This window comes from Sciurus carolinensis, chromosome 6 (genome assembly GCF_902686445.1).
Source record: "Sciurus carolinensis chromosome 6, mSciCar1.2, whole genome shotgun sequence".
Lineage (NCBI taxonomy): Eukaryota > Metazoa > Chordata > Mammalia > Rodentia > Sciuridae > Sciurus > Sciurus carolinensis.
The window spans coordinates 123,931,185-123,952,986 of record NC_062218.1 but is presented as its reverse complement, the minus strand read 5'-3'; the positions used below and the strand labels follow the sequence as shown (position 1 = coordinate 123,952,986).

General features: G+C 35.0%; 1 protein-coding gene across 2 annotated transcripts in view; it reads right to left on the bottom strand.

Annotated features, from left to right (window-relative positions):
* Nucleotides 1-9,477: 9,477 nt before the first annotated feature.
* The window catches only part of Tmed7 (transmembrane p24 trafficking protein 7), a 32,424-nt gene continuing 20,099 nt past the window's right edge, over nt 9,478-21,802 (bottom strand). Inside the window, exons 2-5 of one of the 2 annotated variants that reach the window (XM_047555050.1) lie at nt 20,987-21,106; nt 20,306-20,709; nt 15,881-16,126; nt 9,478-12,509 (exon numbers count right to left, since the gene is read on the bottom strand). In XM_047555050.1, the coding sequence (XP_047411006.1) occupies nt 12,273-12,509; nt 15,881-16,126; nt 20,306-20,500 (678 nt within the window). In that variant the 5' untranslated portion in view covers nt 20,501-20,709; nt 20,987-21,106 and the 3' untranslated portion in view covers nt 9,478-12,272. Of the gene's footprint in view, nt 12,510-15,880; nt 16,127-20,305; nt 20,777-20,986; nt 21,107-21,802 lie in introns of those variants that run through there. The other variant, XM_047555049.1, reaches the window with a different exon arrangement.

Below are 21,802 nucleotides of genomic sequence, written 5' to 3'. Positions count from 1 at the left end.
GGTGAAACTTTTCAGGCCTTCCACTAAAGAATAGATTCAAAACAGATGTTCTCCTGATGTCCTAAAACAAAGCAGTCATGCTGTAAACTGCCTTTATAGAAGGGAGGCCTCAAATAGTTGAGAGCCCCAGTTCTATAGCTGTTAAGGAAGAGATGGGCTTAGAAGATGATTCTGGGTTCCAGATGAAAATACAACTCAGCTAAGTTAATTGCAGTCATGTAGGACCCAAAGTAGAGGACCCAGTTGACCCATGCCTAGACCCTTGACCCCTAGAAATTGTAAGATAATAAATTATGCTCTAATTTGTCATTTATTACATAGCATAAGAAACAACACAGAGATAAAGTAGCATTTGGAGGGAACTCTACACTTTAAATATGTAAATTGGAATATAAAATTAAGGATTTGAACTAAGCATCCATTACAATAACATAATGACAAGTTAAATTCAACCTAGAAGAATTTAAAAAGTTGTAATCAGTGAAACAGAAAACATATATAACAAAGAAGAAAAAACAACGTAAGTATTGGCTGTTTTGTAAAAAAAATAATAAAATGATCAACTTCTGCTAAGACTGATCAAGTAAAAAATAAAATACAAATAACTGCAGGATACAAAAGCAACAGCTCTCCTATAAACCAAAAATAATGCATCTGCTGAGAAAGAAATCAGGAAAACAATTCCATTCGTAATAGCCTCAAAACCAAAAACAAACGAACAGCAAAAAAACACACCTAGGAGTAAATCTAACCAGGGAGATAAAAGACCTTCACAATGAGAAACACAGACCACTGAAGACACTAGAAGGTGGAAAGACATCCCATGTTCATGGATAGGCAAAATTAATACTATTAAAATGGTCACATTACCAAAGTGATCTAAAGATTCAAAGCAATTCCCATCAAAATGCCAATGACATTCTTCACAGAAGTAGAAAAAACAGTACTAAGATTCATTTGAAATAAAGGATCAAGAATAGTCAAAGTAATTCTAAGTCAAAAAGCATCACAATATCCAACTTCAAATTATACTACAAGTTGTAGTAACAAAAACTGCATGGAACTGGCATAAAATTAGACACACAGATAAATAAAACAGAATAGAAGAGACAGAGAAAAACCTGCAGAGATACAGTCACTGATTCTTGACAAAGTGCCGAAATATACATTGGGAGAAAGACAGCTTTTAAAATATGTGGTGCTTGAAAAACTGGTTGTCCACATACAGAAGAATGAGACTAGATCCTTATCTCTCATCCTGCACAAAAGTCAACCTGAAATGGATCAAAGACTTAGGGATTAAATCAGAAACTGTGCAACTCCTAGAAGAACTAGAAGAAAACACAGGGTCAGCACTCCAACAGGCACAGGAAATTATTTCCTCAATAGGACTCCTAAAACTCAGGAAATAACACCAAGAATTAATAAATGGGATGGTATAAAATTAAAAGGCTTCTGCACAGCAAAAGAAATAATTGCAAATGTGAAGAGAAAAACTACAGAATGGGGAAAATCTCTGATAGCTTTCTTCTAACACAGGATTAATACCCAGAATATATAAAGAACTCAAAAAATTTAATGCCAAAAAACAAATAACCCCATCAATAAATGGGCAAATAAACTAGACACTCCTCAAAAGGAAAAATACAAATACCCAAAAAATATATGAAAAAGACCTTTGACATATTTACCAAGTAGGGAAAAGCAACTCCAAACTACACTGAGATTTCATCTCACTCCAGTCTGGATGGCAGCCATCAAGAAAAATATAATAAATGCTGGAGAGGATATGGGGAAAAAGGAACATATTTACAAATTGCACAACCACTATGAAATGAGTATGTAGGTTCCTCAAGACTAGAAATGGAACCACCATATAACCCAGCTATACCACTTGTTGGTATTTATCCTAAAGAATTGAAGTATCATACTATAGTGATACATGCATATCCGTGTCTGTAGCAGCACAATTCTCAATAGTCAAATCATGGAACCAATCTAGGTGTCCCTCAATGGATGAATGGATAAAGACAATATGGTATACATGTATAATGGAGTTTTATTCAGTCATAAAAAGAATGAAATTATGTCCTTTGCAGGAAAATGGATGGAACTTGAGATCCCCATGCTAAGTCAAATAAGCCAAATTCAGAAAGTCAAGAGTTGTACGTTTTGTCTCATATGTGGAAGCAAGAGTACAAAAAGGGAAAAAAGGTCAGGGGTGAGAGAATCTCATGAAAATAATAGGGAGACCAGTAGAATAGAAGAAAGGGACCAGGGGGAGGGAAGAGGGAAGGGAAAGGGGAAATACTGGGAAACATTACTGACCAAATTATATTGTTATATCATGTGCATGTATGAATATGTAACAATGAATCCCACTATTACACTTTGTAAATAAAAATATGGAAAAAAAACTACAAATAATCAGTGTCAGGGATAAAAAAGGAGGACTTTATTACAGATCTGGAATATGTTAAAAAGATAAATGGGCAGGAATAACACTGTACCAATGAGAAAGGGATTAAAGTGACACATAAATGCTCAGGTCTTATTTCATAATCTGTTACTAAAAGCCTTTTCCTATGTATGGAACGTAATTTCCCTACTCTCTTGGTCTTAATAAAATCAACCATACACAGCAGGTACAGAATGACACCAGCTAATACCGTAAGTTCTTGGGCCTTAATTCATAAGTTGTTAACTTGCTAAAATCTTTCACACTCTAATCTCAACTCAGAATCTTTGTGAGCTAAAAGTCTTTTCCTACTCCTCCACTTTTACAACCCATAGGATATGCCTTTTCTCATTCCTTTATTCTTAATCAAATCAATCATAAATTTCAGGCATAGAATAGTGTCAGATGTGTACAAGTCTTCCTCAAGAAACTCTAGAAATTATCATGAAAATATCAGATCCTTCTTTACCGTCCCCAGCCACTTTAAAAGAGACTGACCCATTCTCTTAGTTTTGACTTCTCCCATTCAGGGTTGTCTGCCCCCACCCCACTGCATTAAAGCTTGGCCTGTATATTTGTGCTCCTAGACTTTGATTCTGTTTTTACCAGCACTGAGTCCAAAGTTCCAGTTCCTGTCTCTGGTGTTGCTAATAAATGTGAAAATACAGATATTGAAATGGAAAGATTTTTCAGGAACCAATATTACAGAAGAAACAAAAAGTGTGCACTCTAATGATAAAAGAAAATGAAATCAACATCTCAAAGAAGACATGAGGCCCAAACAACATTTCACTTATGACTTCTAAAAAACTTTTTTAAGAGGTAACACAAATCATATAGAAGCACCTCTAGAGAATAACCAGTTTCTGACTCATTTTGGATGACAAATACAGCCTTGATAAATTAAGCAAAAAATTTTAAATCAAATCCAGTTAACAAAAACAAACCAACCACACCATGGTCAGACTGGTTTTATGCCAGGAAGAGATTGGCTTTTGTTGATGCAGGAGTAAATGATCAGATTATGAGAACCATAACCTAATCAGTCTATCCTAATTTGAATGGCCTAAGTGGGGGGTAATTAGGCAGACGGGTCATGGTTGAAGGAAGTCAAATCAAGCGGGGCATGGGCCTTGGAAATTATGTCTTGTTCCCTGGCTCCTTCCTCTCCCTACTTCCCTGCTACTAGAAGGTTAGCAGCTTTCCTCTGCTGTGCCCTTACATCATGGTGCTTCACCTCACTTTGGGCTTAGAAGAACGGATAGAGCCTGCAGACTATGGACTGAAGCTCTGAAACCATGAATCAAAATAAACGTTTTCCCCAAAATCTTTATGGGGTATTTTAATCTTATGAGGTATTTTGGTCACAGCAACAAAAAGCTGACTTAACACAGTTGGTTTAATAGTAGAAAGCCAATTCATATAACTGGCCCCATTAAAAGAGTAAAGGCAGAAAAAACATGATTTTTCTCAAAAATTATAATAAGAAGTTTTGATAAAACTCAACCTGATTTATGATGATTGAAAAATTTCTCACACTTAGAAATTTCTAAATTTAATAAAAATACTTTAAGATGCTTACAGGATAACTTAAAAGCATTCCCAGAAAACAGGTATGCTTATTAAGATCAGTTCTATTCAATACTGCACTGGAGGTCCCTGCAAATGAAATTTCATAAGAAAAAAAGATGCAAGAACAGAAAGACAAATTCATTATTAATTGTAGATGAAACATGCCTATATATACACACACACACACACACACACACACACACATATATATATATATATATATATATATAAAGTCCAAAAGAATCTACAGATAAATTAGTAGAATCTATGAGAGAATTTGGCAAGGTTGATGAATAGAAAAGTCAATTTGAAAATGATTTCAATATACCAGCAACAAACAAAAAATAAAAAAAACTTAAAGATACCATATATAAGCCACATGTGGTAGCTCAACCTATAATCTCAGCTATTCAGGAAGCTAGGTTAAGAAGACAACAAGTTTGAGGTCAGCTTGGTCAACTAGTGAGACTGTTTCAAAATTTAAAAGAAAAATTTTTAAAAAGGCTTGGTGTATACAGCTCAGTGGTTGAGTGCTTGCTTATCATGTACAAGGTCTTAAGTTCCATCCCTAGCAGCACAGGGGGGTAAAAAGAATAAAGACAAGATACCATTTATAACAGCATCAAAAAATATGAAGAATTAACAAGATTAATTTAATGAAATACATGAACTTCTTCTATGAGGAAAATTATAAAACTATCAAAATTTAAGACCTCAACTCTATAAAGATTACATATTAGTTCACCAGAAAATGTACTATTATAAACATAAAATTGTTCACAGACCAAATATAATCCCAATCAAAATCCTAACAGATTTATATTCTTCAACTGAAATTTGATGTGCTAATGCTAAAATTTGTACAAAACTGCAAAGGACTGATAGCCAAAATCTTTAAGAACAAGGTCTAGAAAGACTTGTTTTACTAATAATATTCTATCTTAATTACTTAAATTTAAAGCTTAAATGGACAATCTGCTCAATGAAATACAACAGAGAACAAAGAAATAGACTCATGTAAATATGAGCATTAATAAATGTCCGAAGTGGTATGGTCAATAAGTAAAGATGACTTTTCAAGACCTAGAGGAAAAAAATAAAAGAATCTGGTTGCCTACCTTACCCCAAACACAAAGTTCAATTTAAGTACAAGACAAAAATCATACATATTTTTAGGATACAGTAGATATTCACGACTTCAGGAAATTATTTATTTATTTATTTATGTATTTTGGTGCGAGGGATTGAACCCAGTGTTGCTTAACCACTAAGCCACATCCCCAGCCCTTTTCAATATTTTATTTAGAGACAGGGTCTCCCTGAATTGCTTAGGGCCTCACTAAGGTGCTGAGGCTGGCTTTGAACTTGAGATCCTCCTGCCTCAGTCTCCTGAGTTGCTGGGATTACAGGTGTGCACCACGGAGCCTGGTCAAGAAATTACTTTTTAAACAAGACACAAAACACCAAAAGAGAGAGAAAAAAAAAATCAATCCATTTCACTAGAAGTAGAGTGATAAAAATAAAGTGTGCAAAGACATTTTATCTATAGTTGATACATTACAGTTGTATATAAAATTGGAATATTCATATATATATAAAACATAATTAGGTTCATATCATTACCCCATTTTTCTCCTTTTAAATAACTCTTCCTCTACCTTAATCCCCTTCTTCTACTCTACTGTTCCTCTTTCCATTTTTACAAGGGGCCTTTTTTAAATTCATTTTTCTCCTTCTAGCTAGTGCATGAGAAAAAAATTGTCCCTTAACCTTCTGAATCTGGCATGTTTCACTTAGAATGATGTTTTCCAGTAAGCATATGGAAGACAAATAGCATAGAAAGAGGGGATCAGGAGGAGGTACCAGGGGAAGGAAAGAGGAAATATTTGAGAATGAAATAGAGTGAAATATGTTGTATGCATTTATGAATGTCAAAATGAGACCCACCATTATAACTATAATGCAGTAATATTAAAATCAAAAAAAGGAAAGTATCTCAATGAAAAAAAGACATTTTAAATACTTATGACCAGAGGATGTTTCTTCAATATGTAAAAAAATTATATATTTTTTTAAAAAAATTCAAGGCTATCCAATTTTTAAAAATGGCCAAATGGTTTAGACAGGATCTGTCTGGAGAGAAAATCCAAAGGATAATAAATCTGTGGAGAGAATTAGATTCAAGGAAATACAAATTAAACAAGGAATTACATGTTAAATATCCCTTATTTGAAATGTTTGGGACCAGAAGTATTTCAGATTTGTGAGTTTCTTGAATTTTGGAATATTTGTATAGACTTTACTGTTTGCACATCTTTAACCAGAAATCTGAAATGCCCCCAAATTCCTAAGTGTTTGAGTGATGGTGCACTTCAGATTCAGATTAGGAGTGCTCAACCTTTACCATTAGATGTACAGAGGATTATTTTTTTTTTAAGTTTTATAGTCTGACAATATCGAAGGTGGAATTTTCTAACACTAGCCATACAAATATTGATATATAACTATTTCGGAAAAGTTAGGTATTATTTAGTGAGGTTGAAGATACACATATCCTATGACCCATCATTCCATTCCTAGATGTATTCTCAAGATCTTATGCAGGACAACAGAACTTATATATAAGGACGTTCGCAGTGGCTTTGTTTGTAATAATAAAAAACTAGGAACAATACAAATACCATTACAGTAGAAAAAACATATAATTATGGTATATTAATATGATAGACTACTACACAGTGAAGAAAACAAACCACAGCCACAAGCACTAACATGAATGCCACAGTTTGGGTGTGCTTGGTCTCTCATGGGCCAGAATCTTTGAGAGGTGGGTTACTGAGTAATCAGGCCACTGGGGGCACTGCACTGGAGATAAGACAGTTTTTGTGGGGCCCATTAGTTCTAGCAAGAATGGGCTGTTATAAAAATAAGAAAAAGCAAGACTGTCCTCTTTCTGGTGTCTGACTTCCTGTCTCACAGTATGATCTTTCCCTCTAACAAACACTTCTGCCAGGGGTCCTCAAATGTGGTTGCCTAATCTGGAACTTTAAACCTCTAAAACTATGAGCTAAATAAACCTCTTTTTGAACACCCAGTTTCAGCTACATAAACAAGAGAAAATTAATACGATGGATGACTCTCAAATGTTGAGTGAGTAATAAAATGTGTGATTTTCTATTTATTAAAAAGACTTTAACTTTAAATTTCTGTTAACATTTACATTTGCCTGAATTTTTAGACCAGGTTAAGGAAAGGAGATATCAATCAGCATACTCAAAAATGCAGTCTAAGCCACACTAATCAATGAACTATTTTACAGGCTGACAAAAAGTTAAGTATGTAAAGGAGTAAGCATTTAGAAACACTGAACAATTTGACATTGCCAATACACAACTTGTATCTGCAAAAGTCTGTCATAGTTTGGAAATTATTAAACAAAAGGTGTGAGGAATAGTATATATAACAGGTAAAAAATATAGAGAAAAATAAGGAAATTATTTTCATTAGAATAATGACTATCTCTAGATTCAAGAGTGTGACCAGGAAAGCACAGACAGGTTTCTAAGGTATTGGCAAAATTTTATTTTTAACCTGAGTATTGGATATAAGTGTAATTCATAATTTTCCCTTTAAATTGTAAGTGTATTGACAGATTTCATAGTTTTAGAAGTTTAAGAACTTGCTATTAAGTGTATAATATCAATTTATTTAAAAATATTAGTAAGTATCTATAAAAATAGCTGAACTATGTCAAAATGGTGGAATTTTATTCTCTAAATCATTATAAAATTCTTATGTTGGTACTTTTTCTTTTTAAAATAGTAATTATCACTAGTAATTACCAGCACTGAAAACAGATTATACAAGTGCTACTTCTAAAAAATCTGGATCTCAGCAAGAAATCTGATTCCTAATGATGCTATCTCATGGATAGAAAAATGCAGACTGAAAAATAGAATAATATCCCTGTCTCTTCTTCCAGAATATGGATTCCAAGATGAAGTTACTTAGGAGACCAATCATCTCCATTGTTAACAAAGTTAACAAGAATACAATTTCCAATCTGTAGCAACAGGGACTGGATAATACTCCCTGAATGAGATTAAATAGCTCATTTATTGGCACAGACACACAACCACTGGTGTCCCTTGTGGTAATGCAAAATTAAACTCTTAAAGAATAAGTCTTTTGATCTACCTATTCTCTTCTTCCTCTAGCAGCCCTCAAGTATCCTGGACCTGTAAAGTTCATTCTGCTCTAATACTTCAGTTATATTAGTTGCTCATGTAGCTATTCTATCTCCACCAATCAAGTTATATTCCTAAGGGTCTGACTATCTTCATTTTTGAAACTTCTAGCAGACTATTATGTTGATGATAAACATTCACTTTCAAATTTGTGTCACAGATTAAGAAAGATATAAACAGATGCCACAGTGAGAACATAAGAACTGAAGATTAAAACAGAATTGGACAGGGGGCTGGGGAGATAGCTCAGTCGGTACAGTGCTTGCCTTGCAAGCACAAGGCCCTGGGTTCAATCCCCAGCACCAAAAAAAAAATAGAATTGGACAGATGAAAGATACTCAGATAAAAACATAGTAACACAATGCTTGTGTATGTGAGACATTCATCCTGTATGTTTTATAAATAATTTCATTCTTATTATACTGAAGCAGATGAAGAAATGGAAATAGTTAATAAAATCACTTGTACAAGGTCACACAATCATGATTCAATTTGGTATGACTCCTAAGCACTGAACCTGCATTGAGTTATAGTGATATAAAGATAGCTAAACCTTCAGAGACCTATCCGAATTGGTGTTAAGGCAATACTGAGAAGGAGGGCTCGGAAGACTGACCACCAAGGTTCCTTTCAGACTCTGCTAATTTCTGTGTGATGAGATTTCATATCCTCTCTATGTCTCAGATTCCTCATCTGTTAAATAAGAATGAAATCCCCAGTTCATAAGATTAGCACAAAAAGGAGATAGGTAAGTGAGTAATATACTTACTACAGCACCTAGCCCAGGGTAAGCATTCAACAAATGTTAACCTATATTTACGATTATTTCTCTATTTTTGCAGAGCTATGCCCAGGAACTAGATGTCTTTATTTGATTGCTTTATGAAGGGAAAGGCGAGGGTGGGGGGGGAATCAATGCTCCTGGATGTTACAAAACATAAAGTTAATTTACTTAAAAATTTAAGTCTTTTAGAGCAATTGATGGCTTCAGTGTCTTTTACCCCTAAAGACTTTCAATAAGAAAAGCGAAAAGAAGATACAAAATGAGGCAATGGTGCTTCTGTAACTGTCTTTCTTGGCTAGTCCCTCAGATATCATAATGAAATACCAAATAAATGATCACTCTTGTTAAAGAACTACTCCATAGTGTGTGTTTAAGGAGCTTTAGAAAGATTTAAATCCTGACAGAAACAAGTGAAGTCAGTTTGCTGAAAGATTCTTTTATTCTACGAGAAATTGATGGGTGCAATTTTGTGGAACCAACAACTATTAACTTAGAGAAATTTCTTTTTTCTTTTTAAAAGTAAATGAAAAACCCTTTGAATTATTTAATTTGTGAAAACAAAATTCATAGGGTCTGCTTTGTCCTATTTATAAATGCTATATACGTTTACAAACCAAAAGGAAACAAATGGATATAGTACAGACATTCCAATGAAATCTTCCAAAGAATTTCAATCCACTGTATTTTCAAAGCTGATTATCATCAAGCCCAGATGAAAGCTGTAAACCAAAAACTGTTACTTTAATAGAAAAAAGAATGTAAAGATTAATAAAGTAACATCTTAAAATGTATCTTCACTCAATTGAAATTTTAGTATAAACCTGTGTATCAAGTCGCTTTCCATTATTTATTCTACTTTAAAAATATATACAACTATCATATTCAAATATGTATTGAGTCATATGTCCAAACATAACTATTTGGGAAATTCAAACTACTGCAACAAATTATGAAAGAATTAAAGACAAAAAAAAAAAAAAAAAGAGCTGTAGACTATGTAGTAGGAGGAAGAAAAAATGTTATTTAACATTTATGTCTTGAATAGATATGTATTTTTTTATTTATATATACATACCCAGTTAATTAGATAGCTGTCAAATTAAGCCAGCTACACAGAGACTAAAATAAGACTATACTACTTTCAACAACAGATAACAGGGGTAATTTCAAAAACTTTAATATATCTCAATAGTTCCATCAAAAATTGTGATAATAGTCTGATATCATGAAGTTCTTAGAGGCACAGGTTAAATGAGTGCACTATCTATGCCTAACTTGGCAAGATCTATACCTGACTCTGTTCAATTATGGTGTAAGTAGCTGAACACATTAGAGTCCATGGGCAACCAGAAAATGACATTTTATATATACCCATATTTATCCATACTTATCAATCACATTAACAATAGTGCTCAAAACTTTCATATCTAAACATAAAGCAATGCTTATAAAGCTGCAGGACAACTTTGACACAAGAACCCAAATAAAAATAAATCTGCAAAATCTTGAACTTCTCATCTTAATTCATTGATAAATTTTGTTTAAGGAATAGCTATTTGGTCTTTAAGAATATTAAAGGGTTGAAAACACATTTACCCCTTGCTGCACTGTGACATCTGAAATTAGCAAGCATGATAACTTGAATTCATTTTGTTCTTACATGCAGAAGTGTATATATATTTATATATATACTTATATACATATATATAAGTATTATATAAGTATATATATGCATTTTAAGTCATCTTAGAATTGAGAGTTAACTTCTAATCAGTAATGGTTAAGTGACTAGAACTGTTATTCAGTGTTCTGTGGTATCACATATCAAAGCGTACAATATGACAGTCTTGTTTAGTAGTCATCACTTGGGTGAAGATGGGAAGGTGTAGCCAAAAAGCAGTTGCAATTTTTTTTTTTAAACACTAGAAAATCCTTAAATATCTACACAATTTTGCATTATCTTGTATTCTATTCTGGAATATTTGGAAAAAAAGTCTTATTTCAATCAGTTTTATCCATACATATTATAAGATACAGTCTAAACCCTAAAGTGTAAAGAATGTGCTATTTCTCATTAAATGAACAATCAATAAAGATTATTAAATAGGAAACACACATAGCATTCTAAATTTTTAAATCATTTTTGGGTTGCTAACCAGATTGTAGGAAAAAAAATGTGCAAGACACAAATGAAAGCAAAGAAGGAAAAAAAACTAACTTCTCAGTGCATCACACCCATGAGGATAAAATGTATGGCACTTATGTGATACTAAATTACAACTGTCAATTTTAGCTGGAAATGACTTGAAGACATAAAAGCCACAAAAGGACAGGAACTAGCCAATTAAAATGTTAAAATGACACAGACCATTTTTTTTCTTTGTTAAAGCACTGGAAATGTAATGAGTGCAGATAACTCACTACAAATTTTCCCATTTCATTTGCCCCCATTGTAGTGTCTCAAATTATTCTACCTGTTACAACCTTCTCATTTTTAAAGTCTGTATAAACTCTATTTTGCTATAGAAACCACTGTTTTCAGTGTAAGAATGCCTTTATAAAAAAAAATATATATATATATCGAACTAGTTATAAATCACAGAATAAATCCCAAAACAAAAATCTGACATTTTACAAGCTAATGAGAAATAAATTATACCATGATATATCAATTAAAAATTGTATCAATATTAACTAACAATTCTATGGTAGAATTTTTTCCCCATAAAATTAAGCAGTGCAGAATAGGGCTTGGGCTACAGTTAATCACATTTGGTTTTCTTAAAAACACAACTTTATTCACTATAAACAATTTAAAGGCAGTTTTCTTCCTCCATAACACATGTAGAGATTAAATCTAAGGTTTTTAAAATATCAACTACCTATAAGAAAAGTACTTTTAAATGGTTAAAAGGAATCAAAATACCAAAGTTTAGTGTGTGAAGAGTAGATATAAACAACCAAGAAAAAAGTAGGTCATTGGTGTTGAGTATTTAACATGAATAGCCCAAAGTAAGTTCCAAAGTTTTTCCATCTTTACAAATTAAAAAAAAGGCGTCCTTTCCACAGTTTGGGGATATGCATTGTACATCTCTCCCAACAAGTGTATGAGTAAGGTTTTAAAATGTTGCCAATATTAAGTTCTTCAGTACCTAAAATTAGAGGACAGCAATATTACAGTGGCAATGGTGCATCAATTCTTAAAAAGTAGTTATGATCCAACACGAGTTGTGGTGGTTCTTTTATCTGAGAAAAAGCTTTTCAGAAGAAATACCTGCCCTATGCTAACCACCAGAAGAATGAGGGCTTCTCCTACTGACCAATAGGCCACTCTTGTATTTAGATCCTCTGCTCGGCTTCGGCCTTGAGCTTCTCTTAATCGGAAATGAGTCTGATAGTCAATGACAGACTTGAGAGCTTCATGAATGGAAACACAGGCAGATTCCATCTAAAGAGAAATAGCTTCAGTTAGTATGTTTAATACTTTCTATGCTCTCCATATCTAGCATATTCATCTTAACTTTCAATTTGATTTCAATTCCTCATTGGATTAACAATCTCATGAACTGGCACTCACTCATTCACTCACTTATGTCAGCTGTCCTGCAAACTCTTCTACTCATCCCCCCTAGGACAATGGTAAGCTAAAGATATCACAAAGCAGCTGTTTATCCTTAACACAGGTGTGGTGTTAATAAGGCAGTAGACTGAACACTAAGTTAACGACAGCAGACAAACTTATCAGCTAAGGTTGGTGGCTATAGACTTTCAAACTCAAATTTTTGAAAGAATTAGGAAGAATGGAAATAACTTTTTGTCAAAGTTATCTGAAGTATTTGTGTCTAATTTTTTTATACCAAGGTTTACTATTTCTTTTATTGCTTAAAACTTAAATCCAGTGATGAAATACATACTTTATTACTATTTTATCTCACAAACCATGTATTAAGAATTAAAAATCTAAGCTTGCCTTAATTCTAATTAAGATATGCAGAGATGAGGAAATAATTTAAACACTTAAAATTATTCTACCAATTAAATACCAATTAAATATGAAAGGAATACCAATTAAAATATGAAAGGAATAATCATAAAAATATTCAATTAAAGATGCTTTTAAAAATGTGAGAAAGTGTAATGTTAACAAATTTAATTTATCTATTAGAATACTCATGTTTTTGTTGTTCCCTAGGAATAGAAAATTACCAAAACTTCTAAAACGAATAACCTCTAAAGACAGAGAAAAAGGTGCTGCTAGCATTTCTTTGCTTTCTATGAATTCTCAAAATGAAATGTAGTTCAAGTGTTCTTCACTTGGCAAGTACACATAAAAGTAAGGATTTCACACAAACTCAGAATGTGTAAAATCCTTCTGAATCCTCTCCAGGAATCTGGATTAAGAACTGCCAGAGTAGAGAAAAATCACAGAAATTAAGAAACTAAGTTAATGAATTCATATAATTTTTGAGATGTGTAGGATTTTCTTTACATTTTTAAAGCGGAAATTCTCATATTCAAAAGTACAGAGAATAGTACAATGAACCCCATATCAGTAATTAACACATAGCTAATCTTGTTTCAACTAAATCCCCCCACCTATTTTCCCCGTTTTAAGCAAATCCCAGATATTTTAGAATTGCAGCTACAAATATTTTTACTTACTTTCTAAAAGATAACACTTAAAAAAAAACTCCAAAGTAACTCCAATGGCATTATACATAATTAAAAATAGTTCTATAAAGTCAGTAAATGCAAATTTAGTGTTTGAATTTCCTCTAATGTTTCAAAGTTATTTTCAAATCAGAATCCAAACAAGGTCAACACAATTATTTGGCTGATAGGTTTGTAAAGTCTTCTTTAAACTTTAGGCTCTTCTGCTTTTTCCCTTGTTATCTATTTGTTGAAGAAACTGGATACCTACGGTATTTCCCACTTCCTGGATTTTGCTGACTGTATTCCCATGATGTTCTCTAGCTTCTGTAGTTACTGAAAACTGGCAGGTGGAGTTGGAGACTTGATGGGATTGAGGTGTAATGTTCTGAGCAGGGAACTCCTCATAGTGTTGTATACTTCTTGTTGCATACGATCACAATGCACATAATGTTGATTTCTCTCCATTGGAGAATGACCATTAGATTTAAGTGATATCAGTTCAATCCATAAATACGAAGTTTCCCACCAGCCTTTTACTTCATGATTTTAGCAGTGCCTGCCTATTCTAGATCCATTATTTTATTAATGCACAACAAATGGTGATAGTAAAATTCATTCATTTATTCTCCACTAATTAGCTGAGATTTTTCTTAATTTTAAAGTATAAGTAACTAAGTACCCCTACTATGAGAAATTTACTAGCTTTTTGAAAGTAGAAGAATGAGACAAAGATTAAAAATGTGATATGAATAAAGGAGACTAAACTGCTTTACTGTTACTCATTTCCTATTTACCCACTTAAGTTTTCAGAATAGCTACCTTTGTATATAAGTTAAAATTCATTAAAAAATAGATACGAGTTAAGTTATAAACAATGACCCCATGGAAAAGTCAGTTTACAAGACAAAGTGCCTTTTACATAGTATCCTAAAGAGAACTTTATAAAAATAAGGGCATTTGAATATATCTTATTAATGCTTACACTAGGTTTAAGAATTAAATAAAACTGTTACACATTCTTAAAATTGCCTCTATCATCTGAACATTAGCAAGAGATTCAATAGGACCTGTAAACAATAAAATGCCAGTTTAAGGTTTTCACAATTATGTGGCAAATAATTTCTTATGATAGGAAGATAACTCATTAGGTTATCTTTTAGATCTTTTAGATATAATCTTATACTGTATTTGAACTGGAAACAAAACATTCTCATTATCTAAGTAATATCTATTCACTAGCTTTAAATTTCTTTCACTCTATCAACATTTTTTCAAAATAAAACCAAATTTAGCTTCAATAACTATTGTTAGACAACTTATAATTAATCTTCAACATTTTACCTTAAGTTATTGCAAATTTATTGTAACAGCAGCTTGAGTAACACTAAGTATGGTATAGACTACTGTGTGATGTATTTACATATTAATTTAGGCATCATTTTGCTTCCAGTTACACCAACCTACTAAAATAGCAACCTTCACAGATCACAGAAAATGCTTCAGAACACTGAGCAGCCTTCCCTTACTATTGATGTTTCTTTTTTAGTGACCGTAATGGTTTAGATCTTAAATATTTGCCAAAGGCACAGGCTAAAGGCTTGGATGCCAGTCTGTGGCGCTACTGGGAGGTGCTGGAACCTTTAGGAAGTGGAGGCCTATTGGGAAGAAATTAGGTCACTGGGCATGCCTTTGAAGGGGATATTGGAACCTGGGTCCTTTGCTCTTTTTCACTTTGCTTCCTAGCTGCCATGAAATAAGCAGCTTTGCTCTACCACGTGCTCCCAGTTATGATGTTCTGTCTTACTACAGGCTCCAAAACCAGTACAGCCAGCAACCATGGAGAGAAATGTCTGAAACTGGGAGCTAATATAAAACTTTCCTTCTTTTATCTCAGGTATTTCATCCCAACAATGGAAAACTAACAGTAATCTTTCTCTTATTTTAATGCTTCTTCCTTTCTTCACATTTAAAAGTTCATAAAAACCTTTAACATCGATTTTCTACATTAAAGTATGAAGTTATCTGTGAAATGACTAATGTCCCATAAGAATTAAGTTTGAAAGATTGTGTTAAAATCTCAAAATTCTATATTCACCAATGAATTCATGCATGATATTAAATTATAATTTTTTTCTTCCCTTTAAATATATCAACATTATTATTTACCTGGGTAAGAGCACTGACTCGGTTCTCACTAGGAAACAAAGGTGGGTCTTCTCCAACTTGAAAATCAAAATATACGGTTTTATGTGTGAAAGTAGAAAATTCATTACTGAAGCAAAACTTATATGTTCCATTTTTGGAAGCTGTGAAGGTGAAACTATCATACTGTTTCTTCATCTCTTTGTATAACACTTTACCATCAGGATCTTCTAATCGACAATCTACATCATAGTGACCGCCAGTAATCACCTATAAGAGAGAGAGAAATCACTGCAACTCATGAGCTTGAGAAATTAGCCAGGTTTCCTTTTAAGATGGCAATAAGGACTCTTACTGTCACAGACAATTTTACATTTTTTGATTTTCCTCTGTGGATACAACTTCAGAGGCACATTTCAGTTCAATTAAAGCTTTGTAGAAATTGCACTTCAACGTACTCAGACAACTGTGCTAATAAATATGAGTCTATCATATCACTTAATTTAGAAAGAGGTGATGAGGAAAAAGCATTAGGTTTGAGAACTACTGGGCGAGAGACTGGGTGTACAAACTTGTTATTTTCAGGCTTGAATTCTCTTGGGTAACATAATATTTACATTCTACATCAATAGAAAAAAAAGAGGTCAAATTTGAACTTCAAAGGAAGATCTGCTATTTATGTGACCTTTCATCATTAAAGAGAGGTGACAATTGAACCATGTTACTAGATCATTTTGATAATAAATTATGTATTTAGAAAGTGTAGAAGTATGTAAATATTAACATACATGTGAAATGTTTTGAGGTAAAAAAGTGTCTCATCAATTGGGCATTTATCCCTCCCTAAAAAAGTCAATAATCTTTTCTCCAGGCAAAAATAATGACTTCATTTTGATATAACCAATTATTCATCCTTGATCACTGTACTTTGAATAATCAACTACAAACTTACAAACTGTATAGTATCGAAACTGATTATTACCTCACTTTCATCATAATTTAAAACAAATAATCCTATTCCAGTTAAAAGTATCCTTTTCAAACCTTTCTGGTTACCTATGATTGGAACTGCAGATCATCCCAAACTTAAGTGTTCCTACTTGTCCAAACAATGACAAAAATTTCTTGATCTTACTGCCTCTCTCAGATTCATTCCATTCTTTCCATTCCTAATCCATAATACACTGTTGTCACAATTTCCTAAAAGGTCTTCCCACAACCTAATCTCTTCTCACACTAACTCCAGGCTTTTTAACCTTGGCCTTACATTTTGAGCTGTATAATTTAATGCAGCAGGGGCTGTGTTGTCCTGTGCATTGTACAATGATTAGCAGCATCCCCATTCTCTATGTACTAGATGCCAGTAGCAGCAAATGTCTCCCAGGGGTAGTCGGGACACCTCCCATCTTTCTTCGCCCTCCAATGGGCACTCTAAAACCTTCTGATAATCACTATGGACTACCAAAAATCCAAACTTCTGTTAATAATGGTGTATCATTCTCCTGTTCCTCCTCTAAGTAGCCTCAGTACCTCTTTTGTTCAAAATCTTAGTTATTCTGTATTCCTAAACTACCAGACTACCAGAAGTTCTCTGAACTTCTGCTTTACATTTGCATCGACAGTGGCAGTTCAACAGGGCTTGTTTGCTAAAGAAGACTAATAAGACCCCAAATGGCAATGCTTACAAATAGTTTACTACAGGGAAAGAGTACAAACACAAAACATTGATAAAGGCTGTCTCACAGCAAGAGGTCTTGAGAATTCAATGTGGGCTCCTCTGTCTTCCCTCTGTGAGGTTTGTAGCCAAGACATACTCTCTCTCAGATTGGGAACCACTCTAAATTGCAAAGAATACCTCAGAGTCAGGGAACCCAAAATGGAGCGTTGGCTGGGTTTTTAAATACTTCATCCCACAGATAGGCATATTCCTACTAAATAACCTGTCTCAATAAAAACCTTTCCAGAGAGGGGGCAGTCCTCACAGAGACCCAGTGAAAATCATCTATCTTGTTGACGTGAAAAAAAAAAACAAAAATGTTGACAAACTGATACAAACTGCCCACAAAGCCCCGAGACCCACATTACAAAGCAAAACTATTAGTACTCAGTATACTGCAGTGCCACACACAAACTTTAATGGAGGAGCTCAGGCTAATTTCAGGCCTTCATCCGCCTACAGTGCCCTTTCCTCCCTCCTCTGCCACATCACAAAGTATTTAAATTCAATTTATCCTTCCAGACTTAGGCCAAACATCAGCCCCTCAGTTAAATTTCCCCTAATGTTCCTTCTGTCCTCTGCCATTGTTCTTCCTTGTGCATACTTTTATTTTGGCATTTAGCACTATATAACTCTAGTGTCTATAAAAGCTCTTTGAGGTCAAAGTGACTCTTATCTTTGGGAAGTAATACAATAAAGTAGTTAAAAGTTTAACCTGGCATTGTACACTGACTCTGTTGTTTTTAAGTTGGGTGACTCATGGTCTTACCCTATCTATGCCTCAGTCTCACCAACAAAATAATAAAATATCTACTTCACATCAAGATTTCCTGAGAATTAACAAATACACCTAAACAACTGGCATACTATATACACATAACAGATGCTAATTTTTTAGCTGTTATAGTATCCTCAACATAAAGACAATGTCTGTACATATAAGAATTCAAGAAATGTTTATTAAATTGAAATACAGGAAATTTTAGTTTTCACTTATAGTACAATTCCTGCTATCTTCTTTTTTGTCTCCTGGTCTTAATCCATAAATTTAGGTAAAACTAAGAATTATCCTTAGCCTCTTCTCCCTCACCCACTATAACAAAATCATTACCAAGTCCTATTGACTATACCTGTTGCATTCTCTCCAATCCTTTCATTTTACTCTTTCCCCACTGCTACCACTTCAGTCTAAGCCACTATAGTTTTTTGCCTGGACATCAGTCTTACACATCTTCTCTGAAATGCCTTATCTATCCTTTCAACCTGCATAAATTATAAACCATTCATACCATGTTGGTCATGCTGTCACTCACCTGTCCTATCCCAATGTCAATAAACTACTTAAAACCTTCTGATGGCATCCTATACTGCTAAGAAAAACTAAAAACACCCAACATGACCAGCAAGACTCTACATGGTCTGACCCCTGCTGAATGCCCCTCCTCTGGCTCTTTATTCCAGACCATACTGGTCTTGCTCAGATTCTCTTCATTCTCTCCTACGGTAAGTTATTCCCATCTCCCTTACTTACCTCCCTTACTTCCTTATTTACAACTCATCCTTCAAAGTACACCATTAAAATGATTTTCTAAAGGAGCCTTCCATGAGTCCAAAGAGCAGATCACATATTCCTTAATTCCTGCTCTTAAAAAACAGTTCTGAGCACAAGCCTGTAACTCCAGCAACTTGGAAGGCTGAGACAGGAGGACTGCCAAGTTCCAGGACAGACTGGGCAACTTAGCAAGACCCTGTCTCAAAAAAAAAAAAAAAAAAAAAAGGGGATAGGGTACAACTATAGAAATGAAATGTTGGACCCCATTTGTGTACAATGAATCAAAATGCAGTCTGTAAAAATAGAAATGTAAATTTAAAAAAAAAAGGGATAGGGATGTAGTTCAGTGATATAGTGCCACTGGGTTCAATCCCCAGTACCGTAAAAACAACAATGAAACCAAAAAACAGGTTTGATGAACAGGCAGGTACTAATTAAGAAGGGTAGGATGAAAGGGGAATAAAAAATAATGGTAGCAATCTTAAGTCATTTCTGTATCACCAGTACCTAATGCTCAATAGCTGCTAAAATGCTAATGAGCTAATGAGTGAAAATTCAAACAGTAGATAGTTCTACTCAACTAAAGACATCACATCCTGTTAAGTTCCTTTTTCACACCATTCCAAAGATGAGAAGAGGCCTCTTATTCATTACAATTCTTTCTACACATTTGCAGATGGTCATTCAGCTTCTAATGTAGTTCTTAACAATGACAGAACCGTATTAACCAAGAGTCCTAATATCACGGGAAAAAATGAAAATGAAGACAAATACTGGCAGCATCTCTAATCCGATTAAAGTGGAGGTGTGGAGTAGAGTGAGAGACTGACATTGGGCATTTCAAAGCAGGTATAACTTTTTTTTTTTTTTTTAAGGAAATCTTTTAAGAAAGAAAGTTTAACAGGCCTTAAAACGAAGGACACTGGAGAATGGAAAGAAAATGTCACAGCTAGCGGAAGCATTTCTGGAATTCACATATCTTAATATCCGGTCTTAAATGTCTCCTGTCCAAGGTATAGAAGAGGAAAGTCAAATGCCCTGCATCAGCTACCTAGAGGTGATTCTTGAATTAACCAAAGAACAGACAAACGCGGACCCGAGGGAGGCACCCCCGCAGTTTATTATCGCGACCCTGGAGCCGCCGCGAGCTGGGGACCGGAGTCTCGCAGGCCCGTGGTACCTGGAACTCGAGGGTGCACTTGGTGCCCTGAGCTATGTCCTCGTAGAAGCACTGCTTGGCGTTGTCGGGCAGCTCGAAGGTAATTTCGGAGGCGCAGCCAGGCCCGGTCACCAGCAGCAGCAGCAGCGCGAGCAGCCAGCAGCCCCAACGGCCCGCGGCAGCCACCCAACGCTGCGCAGACCCCGGCCGCGGCATCCCGAGACGGCGGCGGCCTCGACGGAGCTGCGCTGAGACGCGGGGTCAGGTCTGCGCGGAGTCACAACGCGCTGCAGGCCTCAATCCAAGGCGCCCTGCGAGGACGCACGCCAAGAGCCGTCCCGAGTCTCAGGGAGATGAGGGGTGACAGCAAGCCGCCAGGTTCGGAAGAGGGGCGCGAAGAGGCTGGGCCACAGTCAGAGAACCACCTGGAGAGTAAAAGGAAACCCTTCAGAGAAGCAGCGGAAAAGGCCTGAAATGGCCGGAAGTGGGAGTGAGAGCTAGAAGGGAAGGGGCGGGGCCTGAGGCACCTGCTCCAGCGACCCGGATGTGCTCTCATCGCGAGAGAGGCACTGGAGTGTGTACGTGGAAGCCACTCAGGCGTCCTCTGTGCTTTCGCCGCAACCAGGGGCGAGAGGCGGGGCCGGCGTTGTAAACGGATGGGGCGGGGCCAAGGCAGGAGGTGGGGCTAGCGTTACGACTCACCTTCCAGGATTAACGACGTGCTACTGGTTTTGAACGTCTCGGAAACTGAGTGATGAAGAACTCATTTTCTTCTTCGGGCCTAATCACTGGTAGTAGAGCGCTTTGCAATTCAGAGTTTTCCTAAAAGTAATAATATTTTAAGGACGTAGCATGGCAAAGACTGGAGACTGTAGGGGTTTTAATTCTTGCAGTCTACTCCTGGCCATCTGACCTTGGATCAGTCTGCATCAGTAAAATGAGAATAATGATAGTACCTACTATGGAGGATTATTATAAGATTTCATTATTTGAAAATAGCACCTGGAAGAGTGGTTGGCACAGGGTAAGCACTAGATAAGCTTTTTTTTTTTAAAAAAATAAACATTTATTGAGCATTCCAATCAACAAGCACATTCAACCTTTCAAACAACCCTAACTTGTTAGTTACTAAGGCTGTATTTCTGACAAGGATGTTAAGGATCAAAAACATTGAGTAAAATGGCCTATGATCACACCACTGGTTTGGTTGGAGTGCTTATAAAATAATAGAAGGTAATGTTAATAATTGTAGCTAACATGCTATTTCTTAACAGTGCATTATACATTTTCTCATGCATGTTACACGAATCAGGTGTAATTATTATTTTTTAAATAAATGACCACTGTGGACTCCAGTCAGAGGAGGTTGAGTAGAGGGTTTTATGAAAAGGAAATAGAAGTAGATAGGTTGGAGTCAGGCAGGGAAATGAGGGTTGGGAAATTGAAGGATGAATGATGGGCTCTTCTTGACCTGGGCCACCCATATTCTCTACAGAGGGGAAAAAGAAGTAGAACACA